The 15695-nt window shown below is 56.7% G+C and overlaps 2 protein-coding genes and 1 pseudogene across 4 annotated transcripts; all 3 read left to right on the top strand.

The window, feature by feature from the left end:
• The first annotated feature begins 1679 nt into the window (after nt 1-1679).
• Nucleotides 1680-7003, top strand: CCDC28B (coiled-coil domain containing 28B). 2 transcript variants are annotated; one of them, XM_004705015.2, is made up of 6 exons: nt 1680-1837; nt 3429-3616; nt 5498-5664; nt 5764-5960; nt 6160-6182; nt 6797-7003. In XM_004705015.2, exons 2-6 carry the CDS (start codon nt 3453-3455, stop codon nt 6849-6851), a joined length of 606 nt encoding a protein of 201 aa, XP_004705072.1. In that variant the 5' UTR covers nt 1680-1837; nt 3429-3452; the 3' UTR covers nt 6852-7003. The 2 variants fall into 2 exon arrangements, with proteins under 2 accessions (XP_004705072.1, XP_045155208.1); XM_045299273.1 differs by lacking the exon at nt 1680-1837 and adding an exon at nt 2400-2524.
• Nucleotides 7004-7285: 282 nt separating this feature from the next.
• Nucleotides 7286-9677, top strand: IQCC (IQ motif containing C). Of its 2 annotated transcripts, XM_045299272.1 has the most exons (5): nt 7286-7327; nt 7734-7877; nt 8087-8309; nt 8469-8578; nt 8698-9677. In XM_045299272.1, exons 1-5 carry the CDS (start codon nt 7286-7288, stop codon nt 9481-9483), a joined length of 1305 nt encoding a protein of 434 aa, XP_045155207.1. In that variant the 3' UTR covers nt 9484-9677. The 2 variants fall into 2 exon arrangements, with proteins under 2 accessions (XP_045155207.1, XP_045155206.1); XM_045299271.1 differs by having other exon boundaries at nt 8087-8578.
• A 277-nt stretch (nt 9678-9954) lies between these two features.
• Nucleotides 9955-15695, top strand: part of LOC123522667 — a 6719-nt pseudogene continuing 978 nt past the window's right edge.

The following is a 15695-nucleotide window of genomic DNA, read 5'->3' as shown; positions in this document are numbered from 1 at the left end:
AGCAGGGAGACCAGTTGGAACTGAGCCGTGGCATCTCAGATGAAGACAGACACCACTGCTGCCAGGGGTTGTCAGTCACAGACAGCTTCCTTAGACACTGCACGTGCCCACACATGGGATGCCCAGTAGTGGGCCTCTGGGTGCCCTTCCGGGGCCACATTCCTTGGGTGCTTCTGCAGAACTGGCTCATCTTGCACAGTCCAGGGTGCCGGTCTCAGTCTGGCAGTGAGCTGAGGCTCCTGTGTGCAGACACCTGACTGATGGCCACACTCTTGTCTCAGTGGGGCCTGAGTCAGCCTGGCATAAAGGATGGTATTTGTCCAGCCAAGTGTGTAGGTGGCCAAGATGCCCTTACCTGCAGGCCTCATGGGCAGCCATGGAATGGGCTGGGCCTGACAATTGGTCCCAGTGGAGCTACCTGCTCACCTCCCTTCTCACCAGGGTCTCAAGGAGGATGGAGGTTTCTCTGTGCTGCCACACTTCCTCCAGAATCCCCTGGAAGGGGGAGTAGTGTAGCACCATTGTCCAGAGTGCCAAACAAAGTGCCTCTCACATTCACTTCAGGCTGCTGACCCCCAGGAAGTACCTGAGAGGGGACCGCAGAGATGACCCTGGCCTGTCCACCACCTTGCTGAGGGGCCTGTGGTGCAGCCCCCACCCTCCCACCCCTCCTCTTGCCTTGTGATAAAGTCCTCAGTGTACATCCCCCCTTCTGCAGCCGCTGAGGGTGCTGGGAGCTGCTGGGAAGGAGCCCTGGGCAGGTACCTAAAAAAGCAGTGTTTCTTTAACCCCACTTCGCCATGGCCCAGGCTCAGGCCCCCAGAAGCCGCTTGCTCCCGTGGGAGGGGAGGTGGCTGGTGGCTTTGCACACTGCCCATGAGTAGTTAGCTGAGACAGCCAAGGATGAGCCTCATTCCTGTGGCATCAGGTGCTGCTCCGGGGACCTGAGCTGATGGGCTCTGCCAGGTCTTTAAATAGCTGCCCTGTTGATCCGGCCAGCGGCACTCGGCTTCCAATGCGCGGGCTCCCCTCCTGGGCTCTGGAGTCAGGCACCAGGGGACCTGGCCCTTCCCTCTGATCTGGTGCTCCGTGGCCAGTCCTCCAGGCCTGAGGTGAGGAGGGGTAACAAGGACTGGTCTGTGGCACTGCCCCTTCACCAGAGAGTAAGGCTCCCACCACTTTCCTATGCAGGAGAGTGGTGCTGTCCTCAATCCTCAAAAGAGCCACCCGGTTGGGGTTCCCAGGCCCTTGGAATGGACCTTTCCAGCGCCACACCAGCCACCCAGCTTCCTGCTGCCCCCCACCTGGGGCAAATTTCCTCTGACCAGTCTAGCTTTCTGGGCAGCAGACCAGGCAGCTCTGAGTAAAAGGCTCCAGTAAAGAGTTCCAGTTCTCAGAATTATGGGTCGGAATTGCCTCGATGGCAGTGAGTTCGATGTGCGTATTGTAAAATCCGAGTGACCATGCATCTCCCATTGGGTGGTAGGAGGATTAAGCACACATGCAGGAACTTGCTATTCAAAAGATGGTGTTCTTTCCCTCCCACTTCCTCCCCTTTTCTCTCTCCTCTTCTGACACAGCCACCATTTTGTAACGTAGCTTGCAAAGTGACGACGCTTCCCTGGGGGAGAGGAGGAGGAGCTGGGAAACGTGGGGCCGCTCCTGCCCCGTTACTCCATCCCCAGTTCTAAAGGAGGCCACGTTCCCTTTAAATGCAAATCACCTCCCGCCAGCTGGGCTACAGCAGGCCGGGGTTCCCGAGGGGAGCGCGGAGGGCGGGAGGGAGGAACCTGCAAGCGGGCAGCGGGCAGCTTCGCTCCGGACCCCGAGCCTCCAGGTCAGTTGCCCCGGAGAGGGTGGGGACGGGATGACGCGGGCTTGAGGCTAAGGTTCAGATCCAGCTCCCACGCTGAGCTGTCCATTTGACACCTGGTTCGAGCTTGAGTGGGAGACGAACCCTGGGTCGTCCCCAGACACTCCTGGGGCGCTGGGGCACCCGCTCTGGTTTTCCTGTATCAAGCCTCAAATTGGGTCAAGCAGCGCCAGAGAGGGTTGATGCTGGCTCCTGTCACCTTCCACCACACCCCACACCCAGCCAGCCAACAGCCAGTTTAAATGCCACTCCCCACCGCCACCATCCCTGACCGCAGTCTCAGGCTAGGTGGCACCGCCAGCGAGGAGGTGGACCCTCAGGAGCCCTCAGCAGACCTGGTCACTTGCCGACAGGAGTCTCACGGGGCAGTCGGCAGCCTGTCAGTGCCAGCCACAGGCCTAGCCATTATGGGAAGACAAGGCAGCCAGCTGAGACCCTCCTTACACCCCCCCTGCCAGCCGCTGCAGCTCCCGGTGAGGGGAGGACAGCTGCTGGAAGCCCTCCCAGGCAACTTCTGGGAGTGGCCCTGTGTTTGTAAGCTGGAGCGCTGAACCCACCCGGCCTTGGGGACAGCACGAAGATGAGACTTAGTCACTATCTGGCTTCTCTGGCCTCCAGCTCGGAGGTCATCTACCCCCCAGCCTCCCCCCAGTAAGGACCAAGGCTTCTCCTACCACCACTCATCTCCTGGTGGCCATAGCTTGCGACAGGGCTCCCAGGAGACCTCAGCAGACCTGGTCACTGGCCCTGCTGATGGTTTCTCCAGTCTGCCCAAGCTGGGGTGGGGAAGCCTGGCCTGCCGGCCGGGCATCTGACATCACTCACTTCACATCACCCGAACGCAGCAGCTCGGCCTATGCCTAGCGAAATGCTTAGCCAGTATGATGTTATAAATAGACAAATGGTCCTGGGCAGAACAAAGGTTTCCCAGGGGAGAGGAAGTTGATAAATGGAATAGGCTCGTTTAGATACCCCCAGTCCTCAGCTGGCCACTTACCAGCTCCATACCACCCTGTCTCCCCGGCCAACCCCACCTTCTTGGCTACAGGGACCCAACCTGAAGCAGTAGCTGCAGGATCATGGCTTCAGGCAGGACTTGGGCTTCCTGCTAAGGCGAGCAGGGAGGAGGGGCCCTGGGCTGGGCGAGGTTGTTGCTGTTGATTGGGTTCTGACTCAGCTACCCTGTGTATTGAACAGACCCCCACCCGGGCCCCGGGCCATCCTTGCAATTGCTGTGTGAGCCCATTGCCCCAGCCACTGTGTCCATCCACACACTGCTCCTCGGCTTTCCCAAGCATGAGGTCCTTTTCCAGGACTGATCTCTCCTGATAACCTATCCAAAAAGGTGGGCCGGGAAGTCACTTCAAAGGTATCTGGAGGATCCCAGGAGCAAGGCTGGTATCTGACCCTGCCTCCATGGGATCCCGAGGGAACTGAGGCCCTGACAGTTGTGAGGGGACAGTTAGATGTGTCCAAGGACCTCCTTAGAAGCTCTCAGCTCGCCAGGCGAAGGGTTGAGTTGACCCCTGTCTCAATGGGGCTGTCTCTCTCTCAGGACCTGAGGTCCCGTAAGCACCCAATGGAGGACAAGAAGAAGAAGCGGAGTCCCAAGCCCTGCCTGACCCAACCAGCCCAGGCCCCTGGCCCATTACGCAGGGTCCCTGTGCCCACCAGCCACAGTGGCTCTTTGGCCCTGGGACTCCCTCACCTGCCATCTCCCAAGCAGCGGGCCAAATTCAAGAGGTGAGTATAGAAGTGGAGGAGGGATCCCAGGCCCCTACGAAGTCCTGAGGGGTGGAAGGCCGGGAGAGATAGCAATCGTCAATTAGAGTTGACCCCTTCCCTGGGTGGGTGCCAGCTGGAAGCATGTCCCAGGGAACCAGTCCCTGCTCTACAGCCCGAGACTGTGTGAGGAGGCCCTTCAGAGACGGGAGAGCAGCTTCAGAGGCGATTGGGCAGGCAAGGGCAGGAGGCCTATGCCAGACCTGAGAGGCCCACCCGTCATGAGCAGGGAGGAGAGAGAGGACTAAAGAGGCTCCGGAACCACAGACTTCCATGACCCTGGAGTGTCGGGGTTCAGGACATGGGGAGGGGGAGCCTAGCTGTCCCATTTGAGTTCTCTGGTGAAATGTTTTGTGTTCGGTCATTAGGAATTTGCATGTTTTCCTCCAGGTCTTTCTAAATACAAGCCCTGGGTTGCCCTGTGGCTTTGCACACTGCCGGCCCGAGGGGTCTGTCTGAGGATGACCGGCAGTGGGGAGGAGCTGACCTGCAACCCAACCAGGGGTGGGAGGCGAGGTGATGACTGGAGAGGCCACGCCCCCCGGTTGAAAGGACCTTCGCGGTTGTCCAGAGGGCAGCGGCGAGCTCAAATCAGGGTTTCAATAGAAGGGGAGCAAGGAGAGATGTTTGGACGGGTGGCAGACATAGGAGCTAAAGTGGCACAGTTAAGCACCTAGCTGCAAACCAAAAGTTGGTAGTTCGAATCCACAGGAGGCTCTATGGGAGAAAAAACCCAGCAATCTGTCTTCAAAACCCTATGAGGTGATTCTACTCAACTTTGTCTCAGGAGTGGGGACCAAGACGACATGGCCCACAATAACAAAATAGGCTCTAATTAGGCAGTGTGCAGAGTGTGACTCATTTCTGCCAGTGTCCCAATTGTGTGCCTTCCTCATTGCACGGCACACTTGGAGTTTCCTGTTTTAGCTGGAGAGCATCACGCGCGGGGGACACAACACTGCTGGCCTGTTGTTGAGGACAAAGGGACAGAAGTAGAAAGGAAATGGGAAGTGGACCTTTGCATCTTTATCTATGAGAACAGAGGGGCAGTGAGTGTCTGGGCACTATGCCCATCTCAGATTAAACTCCAAAACTTGATTTTGGAGATAATAGACTACTTAACAGGATTTCTGTGGAGCCCTGGTGGTGTAGTTATGCAAAGTCAGCAGTTCAAAACCACCAGCCTCTCCACAGGGGCATGTTGGGGCTATTTGCTCCCGTAAAGGGTTATGGTCTCAGAGACCCACAGGGTCAGGCACTTCTCCTGGGTCCTTTTGGACCGCTGTGAGTCGGCATCAATTCCATGGCGGCACGAGTTATAGGTGTTCTGGGGTGAGTGGTTCACTGACGGACTGCTGGTTCAAACCCAGAGGCCCCTGGGAAGGAACACACAAACCTGGCAATCTGCTTCCTAAAGGTCAAAACCTCTAGCCCCCTGTGGAGCAGCTCCACTGGATGCCACGAGTCCAGTCAGTCGGCATTTACTTGAAGGCAACTAACAACAAAATGGTTTTGATGGGAACAAGGTGGGAATAGGCCCCATGATGGGGGGAGGCCCAGCCACTCCCCAGGCTCGCAAAAGTGTGATGAGGGGCTCAGACAGGAGTTCAGTAAGCAGTGGTCTGCTTCTGGGTGTGCTGGGAGGGTCATCCACAGAAAGAGACAGATTTCAATTTCATATGGTCCCTGCTCCTTCCCTCCACCCAGTGCAGGGCCTGAGTAGTGTCCACTTCAACCGCGGGGCTGGGGGCGGGGCATGAGCGCCTAGGCAGATGGCATGAAAGACCTGGGGCTGCCAGGCTGGCCCCAGCCTGTGATGATGGCCATGCCCACTCCATCCAGGGTAGGCAAGGAGAAATGCCGCCCCGTGCTGGCCGGAGCTGGGGGCGGCTCGGCAGGCACCCCCCTGCAACACTCTTTCCTGACCGAAGTGACAGATGTCTATGAGATGGAGGGGGGGCTGCTGAACCTGCTCAATGACTTCCACTCCGGCCGCCTGCAAGCCTTTGGTGAGTCCTGGGACTGGAGGGCTGGGGGGGCTGGTTTCTGGGGTGTGGCGGAGCCAGGGTCCCAAGCCTGCTCTCAGGGCTCAGACCAGGGCTGTCCAGGGAAGGAATGCTCCTTTGAGCAGCTGGAGCATGTGCGGGAGATGCAGGAGAAGCTGGCCCGACTGCACTTCAGCCTGGATGTGTGTGGGGAGGAGGACGACGAGGAAGAGGAGGAGGAGGACAGAGCCACCCAGGGGCTTCCTGAGGAGCAGAAGAAGACTATGGCTGATCGCAACCTGGACCAGCTGCTCAGCAATGTGGGTCATGGCTGGGGGCTTCCGGTCCTGAGGGACATGGGTGGGGAGAGGCACGTGCTTCCAGGGCAACTCCTGGCCCCCAGGGGAGCAGGTGGTGCATGAAACCTAAGGCTTTGGGGCCCTCCATCCCCTCTAGATCATGGCCTCAGAGCACCTGCTGCCCCTCCTGACAGGAATCTCCCTTTCTCTCTGTTGGCAGCTGGAAGATCTTAGCAATTCCATGTATCCTTTCCCAGGGAGAGGCCGTGCGCATGTGCCCCAGAGGGGTCGGTCTCCTCATCACCTTCACATAGCTGGAGTGCTCACAGCCACACCCCTCTGCGCCCTGGTAGTCAGCATGGGCACAGACTGCCATGTTGAGGAGTACAGAAGGAATTTCCTGAGTATTAGGGAGTAGGTCATTGCAGGGAATGTTCTAGAACACGAAAATTGAAATCTTTGCAAATGCATTAATCCATGGCATTAATCCATGGCAAAGCTTGCCCGGTGCCCTCAGCATAGAACAATTTTTTTTAAATCATTTTATTAGGGGCTTACACAACTCTTACCACAATCTATAGGTACATCAAGTGTATAAAGCACATTTGTACATTCATTGCCTTCATCATTCTCAAAACATTTGCTCTCCACTTAAGCCCCTGGCATCGACTCCTCAGAACAATTCTTTTGACTAGTTTTAGACTACTTTGCCTTCTAGTCCTTAGTCCATCGCGCAGGGGCACACACACTAGTTTGATGGGGCGGGGGCTGGGCAAACAGCCGCTAGCGCAGGATGCACAGATGCAGATGGGTCAGAGGGAAGGCCCAGGCCAGGTCCCCATCCTTGACTGGCGCAGACAGAAGTTGCATCTGGCCGAGAACGCGGAACCCGAGGAGCAGTCCGCTGCGTAGAAAGACGTGGCGCCCAGGCCCAGCTACCCCTTTTCATGCCCTCCAAACTGTGACTTTTTACCCACTTGGCAGTCCGCGAGTCAGCGGCCCCCAGGTGCTATTATATGGAGGGGGGCACGGGACGGAATTAAACTCAAAAGCAAGCGAGCGACCCTGTGGCCTCCCGTCTCCTCTCTCTGCGCCTCTGTGCGGCGGGCCTCCGCGGAGAGGCCCCTTGGCACCCGACTGTGCGTGGGAAAGTCCCGCTCGGTGGGGGGCATCCCGGGCTGCGGCTCTGGGGTGGAACCTGGAGGGAAGGCCTGAGCCCCTAGCAGCCGGATACGCTCCTGGCTTGCCATTGGAGGGCGGTTGCCGCGGAGACGGGACAGCGGCGCGGGCTGATGACGCACTGCGCAGGCGCCGGGCGGGCGGGCCGCCGGACCGTTGTCGCCCGGATGGAGTCCGAGCAGTCGCTTCGGAAGCTGTCGGCTCTGCAGGTGCGGGGTGGAGAGGGCAGGGGCACCCGGTTTCCCCTCAGGAGATCCCAGACTGGGACCTTCGAGCGGTTCAGCCCCCTACCCGCGTGCCAGCCTTTGGAGATGCGACAAAAACCAAACCAAACCCACGCACACCACCTGGAAGGATACTGGGACCCCCGGACTTCCTCACCCCCTGCTCACCACAGCTCCTGCGGGGATCAGAGAAATGGCAGGAAGGGCCTGAAAGCGAAGTGGGGGGTCTGGCAGGCATCCTCCCGTGAGCGCAGGCACGGCACGGTGTCACTTCCTCCCCCGTGGCCGTGAGCTCCCTTGCAGCACCCTGCATGACCTGCTCAGGAGAAAGCCTCAAGCTGGCCCCTCCCCTGCAGTGACGGGGGCTTCTTTCCCCCTCCCTCTCCACTAGGCCCGTGTTCGGGGTTTCTTGACCCGGCGCCATTTCCGGAGTCTGCGAGCGGAGTATGAGGCGACTGTACGGGAGATCGAGGGAGACCTGAGCACGGTGCAGTGGGCTGAGGGCTGCATTCCCAGGCCCCAGTTCCTCCCAGAGGTAGTGGACTGACTCCCCAGGGGGAGGGCGGGGAGGGAAGGCTGGGCAAGGCAACAGTGGAGCCCACCGTTCTTGCTTTTAAAGCCTCCTAGAAGATGCAACACACTCTCCACGAGCGAGCACCCCAATCCTTGTCTACCGCATGCTGCTGCCCAGCTACATGGAGCGCAGGTCCGGGGCTCACACTTCTCTAACCGATTTGTCACAAGGTAAAATTCCGTCACACCTGGAAAGCAGAGGAGAGGGTATCACACCCAGAGAGGAGCCACTTTCCATGTAAAGAGCCCAAAGAGGTGACGCTGAAGAAGTCCGAAGGGAGCGCAGCAGACACAGGAACTGTTCTCTGCCCAGAAGTCCGCCCCCAGCTTCCAGCTGAGCAGACTAAGAAACTTAGAGAGGACTCTGGAGACTCAACAGGGGTGGGGAGCCCAGGTACCTACCTCTCTGCCTCAGCTTCCTCACCCCCTGCCCTCCCTCTTCTTGGTTTGGGGCAACACATAGTGGACGAGGGAAGGCAGCGGGCTTGTAAAGCTAGGACAGTGCCCAGTATTGGCCCCTCAAGGCTGGCTTCTTCCTTCCCTCCCCGCGCAGAAGCCACGGATCCAGGACTGCCCTGTAGCCGACTTGAGCTCCAGCACCTCCATAGCCACTTGGCCATGGAACTGCTGTGGCTGCAACAGGCCATCAATAGCCGGAAGGAGGTAGGCCCGGGCTGAGAGCCCTCCCTAACCACTCAGGGCCAAGGGGATGGGAGGAGGGAGGCTTGCTGCCACGCCTAAGCAGGCGCACCTGGTACAGTGTCTGTCCTCTCTCCTGACAGTACCTCATTCTCAAACAAACCCTGAGCTCGCAAGAGGAAGACCAGCGCAGAGATGGGCTTTGTGTGTGCCCAGGCCACGTGGGACAGGCCTGTGAGAGGGCCCACACACAACCAAGCCCCCCACTGAAGGGCCAGTCCTACAGGGACAGGACCACCGGAAAGCTAGACCACGGGGATGACTCCTGCTGGAGGGGCAAGTCACAACCCCACAAATCCCCAGATAAAACCACCACGGGGGCCGAGCGCAGGGCATGGTGCCACGGGAAGACTGGACACCAGTTGTCCACACCATCAGACGATCAGACCATGGGAGACAAGTTCACCAAAGAGCCAAGCCTCAGAGAACAGGCCTCTAGAGGGCCCCGCCTGCAGCTGATGAATCACTTGGAGGACCAGATGCCCAGAGGTCTCCAGCCCAGGGGCCACTGTTCAGAGAAAGCCAGGGGCCAGCTGCTTGAACTCTCTGGGGACCCAGGGAATAAGAACACATCTCCCAGAGGGCCTGAGTGCCAGAAGTCTGGTGGCCAGAGAGCTGGACCAGTAGCGTCAGCCTTCCCAAAGGACCACGTCATCTGGGATGGGACCCTGGCAGGGGCAGCACATGGCGGCCAGGATCTCTGCAAGACAAAACCACCCAAGGGCCAGACCTCCAGTGATAGAACTTCCACAGATGGAGCCTCCAGTGAGTCTAGCCACAAAGGATGGACAAACCAGAGGACTGTACCATGGAAATCAAGGTCACCCGAGTACCTGTCAGCCACAGGAGAGGACCACTGGAGGGGCTAGGCCGTGGGGAGCGGGGCGGACCAGGTTTCAGGGGATGCTATGAAGGTGTGACCAGTGAGACAGGACCTCGTCCTTGCTCCTGGCTGCTGGTGGCTAGTGGCCCAAGAGGAGCTGGAGTCAGGGTGGGATGAGGAGAAAGGGTACCCTTTGGATGGGGGGCCTGATGGAAAATAAAGCCTTTTCTTAGACGCTGAGCCTGCTTGCTGCCCTCCTGCCTCTGGATCTTCCTGGGCACGACCTGCTGCCAGGAGGCACCGCCCCGAGCCTGCTGAGAGCAGGGGCCAGGTGCACACTGGGTCATCCTCCTTAGGGAAGCGGCCCACAAGCCCAGTGTTGGCCTGGAAATAAGCACGCATGCACACACACATGCACACACACCACCCTTGGCCCCTATGTTGGAACATCTGTGGAAGTGTGACCTGTCTGCTGCTCTCTCATTCTGACTGTGCTGCACACTCTCGCTGTTCTCGGATGAGGCCCGTGTGGGAACAGCAGGATCTGAGCATCCCTCCTGGCTCTGACTCCCACATCCCGCTCTCAGCTTCCGGCTGAGGTTGCTCATGCTAAAGGACGAGCAGGCTGGATGTGGATGACACCCTGAGTACAGATGGGTGCTCCAGCCCGAGGCTCTCCCTGCCTTCTGATGAGGGAGCCGGCCTCCACCTTTGCCTGGCACCGCTCCCAGCCCCGCATCTCTAACTGAGAACATGGGAGCCAAGGGGCGAGTGGTGTACAAGGGGGGCCCGTTTCCCAGGCTGCCAGCTGCTGGTGATTCGGTGCTGCTCCCCTACAATGGAGACCTAGGTGAGGTGACGTCAGCCATGCAGGCCCCACTGGCTGAGCGTTCCCTCTGCCACGCTGTCGCACCCACCAGGTGGCTGACAGGGCAGGGACGCAGAATGGAGAACTTTATGTGGCTGCTGGCTTGGGGTGCTTCTGCGAGCTCCTGGCAGTGAGCTGGGGCTGGTCAGCTGGCGCAGGATTCGGGTGGCAGCAGTCCCTCAGCAGTTAGTGTGCCCCACGGGTTCTTTATGTTCTCTCGAAACCCAAACCACCCTGTGACGGCAGTGGTTTTATCCCGTCCTTAGAAGGGGAAAACCAAAATACCAATTTATAAACTATCAAGGGCTCATGCGGGAGGGGGGAGCGGGGAGGGAGGGGAAAAATGAGGACCTAATGTCGGGGGTTTAAATGGAGAGAAAATGTTTTGAGAAACGATGTACAAATGCGCTTTACACAATTGATGTGTGTATGGATTGGGATAACAGTTGTATGAGCCCCTAATAAAATGTTAAAAAAATAAAATAAAGGAAGAAACCCCCCCCCCAAAAAAAAAAAGACAAGAAACTAAAAAAAAAAAAAAGGGGGAAAACGAAGACAGCGAGGTCCAGCAACCTGCTAAAGGGGACACAGTCGCTGAGCCGTGTACAAACCAGTATCTCCTGTGAGAAGCATATCATCCTCTGGGGTGAACCTCCTTTTCCCCAAAGTTTTGCTGGATTGGGTACCCTGCCACTGTCACCAAACTCCTCTGGGGTGAACCTCCTTTTCCCCAAAGTTTTGCTGGATTGGGTACCCTGCCACTGTCACCAAACACTGGAAGCCGTCCTTGGCTTCCCCCACACCTGTGCTTACGCATCCCTTGCTCTCCTACCGAGCAGCCCTGGGGGGTAGCAGGTCACGTGTTCGGTCGCTAACTGCAAGGTCAGCAGTTCGAAACCACCAACCACTTCACGGGAGAAAGATGAGGCTTTCTACTCCCCAGACGAGTTGCAGTCGTGGAAACCCACAGGAGCAGCTCTACTTTGTTCTAAGGATACTGGTCAAAATGGGCCCCTGGCCAGGAGTTTGGGCGCTCTCCTTGGAAGAGAGCCATCCATCGTGCTTCCAGCAGGGTGGGGCTGGCTCTCAAGGGGAGACAAGAATCTGAATATTTGAGCTTCAGCTCAAGCCTGGCCTCCAAGCCCTCCCTGTCGGGAAAAGAGCAAGGAGTTGAAGGTAGAGTGACTTAGAGTCTGGGCTGTCATTTCCTGTGTGCTCTTGTGTAAGTGACTTCTCTGAGGCTCAGAGCAAAAGGAAATAAACCTTACTTGTCTCCTCACTGAGGGCAGCCTCAGGATAGACTACAGCGCTGTGGGAACTCGTTTCTCCTGAGTCTTGGAAATGGTGGTGTGTACCTGATAGGCAGCCAGACCCAGGGTCCCAAAGTAGGCAGGTTTAAGAGCCAGCATGTTGCCAGCTTGAGATGGCAGGCTGTGCCAATGGGCAGGGAACCCTGCTGAGCTGAACTCCAGCCCCACACTGGCAGCTGCCAGCCTGGCCTGTCACCTGGCCTGTCTCTTCTTGCAGCTGGTAGCCCCCTGAGGAGACAGCTCTAGGCAGGAAGACCACCAGTGTGTCCTGGGAAGCAGCTCTTGCCCTTTTGAGGGAGCAGGGTTAAGACACTAGATGGTATGGTTGGGTTCTCCAGAGAGCAAAGCCGGTGATGCTTGTATGTGTTATATGTCAACATCCCCACCACCACCCCCACCACCACCCCCCGGCAGCCTGCCATCGATGCCATGCTGAGCCGAGCCACTCCTGGTGGGCTTTCGAGACTGTTTACAGAAAGCCCAGTCTCTCTCCTCTGGAGCTGCTGTTGGTTTTGAACTGCCAATCCAGCGGAGAGCAGCCCAATACATGACCACTACATCACCAGGGCTCCATGTGTTGTATCTAGAGAGAGATTTCTATTAAGCAATGGCTTCCACAGTTCATCAGGGTTCTCCTGGCTGATGGAAGCTGATGAACCGGGAAGCCAGATAATAAAGCAGACAGTAGGGGGCACAGGCTGGTGGATGGAGAGATCAGCCAAACGGACCCACCATTGGTAGTCTGCTGACAGCACCTGGGATCCACAGGCAACTCAAAAGGAGATCAAGGAACCAGACGCAATGTCCAGCTCCAGCAGAAGGCAAAGTACCCAAGACAATTCCATCCTGCTCGGTCTCTCATACCAAAGGCTTATGACACCGAGAGAGAGCAGCCACTGCCATGCAATGGACAAGGGTTGAGCTGCGCCCCTACCCTTACCCAGGAGTGACTACTTGCCGTAATCCCACCATCCCGCTAGCCCTTGTACCTTTCACTCTACTTCCGGGCCGTGGCCTCCAAAGAAAGCAACAGCTGTGAGACACAGGGAAGAGAGATGACCCCACTATCATGACCCAGTTCTACCTTACAAATCCAGCTAGACCAGAGTATGTACACTGGTGGACAGAGCTAGAAACACAGGGACTCCAGGACCAAAAATGAGGAAAGCGATACCAGGAGGGCAAGGGGAAGGTGGGGGGAGAAAGGGGCAACTGATCACAATGATCTACATATAATCCCCTTCCAGGGGGAGGGACAATATAAAAGTGGGTGAAGGGAGCCATTGGTCAGTGTAAGACATGATAAAAAAAATAGATAAATTATCAAGTGTTCATGAGGGAGGAAGGGAGGGGGGAAAATGAGCTGATAGCAAGGGCTCAAGTAGAAAGGAAATGCTTTGAAAATGATGATGGCAACAAGTGTACAAGCATGCTTGACACATGGATGGATGGATTGTGATCACAGCTGCATGAGCCCCCAATAAAATGATTAAAAACAAACAGATGACTAGGAAGGAACAAGTGCCCCTTGGTCACCTCATCTGTCCTCACCTCCCTATCCCCATGGTCCAGCTCCATTTCCTACAATACACCCCAGACGGATACCCTCCTACCCAGAGGCCCCCATTTCTGCTGACCTGGGGTCTCACCTCCGAGGACTCACCAACCATGTGATGGGGCCCTTGCACGGTGGCTTGTGCAGGTGGCCCTGCTATTTCAGGGGTGCTGGTGTCAGGAAGCAGGGGTCTCTGTGGGACCAAGAAGTTGGGGACAGCTTTGCTTCAATAGCCCCTGGTCACTGTCAGGATTACATGGTGGGTGAGACGGACCAAAACAGGGTCCTCAAACCAGGCCCTGCTCCCCTCACATTCTGGGAGGCTTGCGGCTCCTCTTACCACACTGTTGTTTTTCCAGCCTGAAGCCATCCCAGGCTGCCCGCGAGAACTGGGACACAGTGGTGCAGCACTTGACCACGAAAGCCATCCTGCAGAGCAGGGCTGTGAGCCAGTGAGTGAGTGGGGAGGTCCAAAGTCCCCACGGGGAGCCCTGGACAAAAAGAACAAAAAGAAAGCATGCCTCCCAAATGGGACTTTCTCTTACACCATGGGAGCGGTCCTGGTGTCCCCGCCCTGGGCCAGGGCAGCGCCTAGGTGACTGGCCCTGAGGCCCCAATGGCCAGATGCCCCGGTCTGCCAAATGTGACGAGGCAGGCTGCCCACCAGCCCTTGTCCCATTGCCCTCACGCTCCGCCTTCCAGACTGCAAACCCGGTCTCCGAGCTGTACGTCTTCCTGGGAGCGATGGCCTCGTCCTTCTGTCTTTTTTCACAGATTTGCGCTTTATCCTGACATCAGACAATTCAGTCGTACTGAGAAGAGTTGTACAATTGTCATCATATTCAATTCTAGAACATTTTCTTCCTCCTTGTCAGTTATTCATGTAAATTTTCCTAATTGTCAGAACAGAACATTCTCCAGTTGCACAACTTCTGCTTGTGTGATTCAGTGCACTGATTATACTCTTATTGAAATCCTTTTCCACATTATCCCACCACCGCGGACATCAACTCAATGCCCCACACAGTAACTCTTTGCCCTTCACCTATGGCTACCATTGGTGAAGTCTGGTTTCTCTCCCACACTCCCCTTTGCTTTTCTCATATATCATATACTTCCATGGTTATGTTGCTTTTAAAATAAGTTGTGTAATCACAATCTGTTCTGGTGCTCCCTCCCCCTCCTGCATTCATTGTTTGCTCCCCAAAGCCCCTTACCCTCCCTACCTCTCACCCTACATCCCTAGAAACCCTGTATCAGTTATTATCTCTATGCATCTACTCCTTCTGTGCTTCACAAACTGGGAAACCCAACAGAAACAGTGAAAAACAAAATGAAGTGGTAAGGATAAAATAGTAATACAAAGATACAAATACAAATAGTGAGTAAGAAATAAAAGACCATCAATATTTTAAAAGCCAGGGAAGACACTTCTGTCATACAATAAACAAGGAATACTTGAACAAATGCATACTGGGTCACTAGAGAAGTCAACTGACCAAGTATCAAGTTTGATCCAGCATAATCCAACCTCATCTTTCTCGGGAGCAGCTGGTGGGTTTGAACCACTGACCTCTCCATGAGCAGTTAGTTCAGTGTTTAGCCCACAGCACCACTCAAATGACTTGCCTTGACCTGCGGAGACTCTAAACATGACTTTCACCTGCTGATCTTTTCTCAGCTGGCAGTGGAAACTGTGGCCAATAGAAAATGCTCAGAGGTGCCCCTTCAAGCGGTGCCACCTGCCAAGTCTGAGCCAGCTCACCAGCTCTATGAAGGGCCTCGGGACACAGTTGCTGGACCGACCTCTTCCTTGCCAGGCTGCATGCCGGGTGAGAGAACTGACCTAAGTGGCAGAGCAGGGTCTAAGGAAACTTAGTGGCTTCCTGTCCCATGCCAGGTCCTGTCCTCCCAAGAAACCAGTTGCCTTTCCTCAGCCACTCTGTCCTTAGAGCACTCTGTCCAGTGAGAGCAAGGAAGCATGCAGATCGGGGAGACAGGTGCGTGCGTGCGTGCGTGTGCAGTGGACACCCTGAAGCGGACACACTGGGAAGAGAGACAGTAAGAGCCGCCAGCACCAAGGCCTACGCTCAGTGCCCCTAAGGGCACAGGCAGCCCAGCGCACACCAAAGGAGCCTGCCCAAATGGAGCCATCTGCTTCCTTGCCAGAGCCCAGGAGGCTCCTCAGCCAAGAAGCAAACAAGCCCTTCTCTCATGTTCCTCAGGTGGGGGCTCCCGGGGGGGCCCCCTGGCCCTTCTCACCCCGCCCCCCACCTCGGAGAGGGGACACAAGGCAGTCTCTGCTGTTATGTGGGAGGTCTGTGGGCACATGCCCAGAAGCGAGCTGGCCCTGACTCCCCCATTTACTGTTGGGTCCCTTGTCCTCGCAGGGACTTGGCGCATTTAAAGAAGCACGTGGTGAGGTTAATGCAGAAACCAAAAGGGGCCTTCAAGCAGGGGAGGGGCTGGGAAGGAAGCCTGGCCATTGGCCAAAGTTGCCTCCCTTCAGCGGGAGTCCTGGAAGT

The sequence above is a fragment of the Echinops telfairi genome, unplaced genomic scaffold, assembly GCF_000313985.2.
Source record: "Echinops telfairi isolate 266 unplaced genomic scaffold, ASM31398v2 ScPeMD7_7457;HRSCAF=8495, whole genome shotgun sequence".
Classification (NCBI taxonomy): domain Eukaryota; kingdom Metazoa; phylum Chordata; class Mammalia; order Afrosoricida; family Tenrecidae; genus Echinops; species Echinops telfairi.
This window is presented reverse-complemented; position numbering and strand designations above follow the sequence as displayed.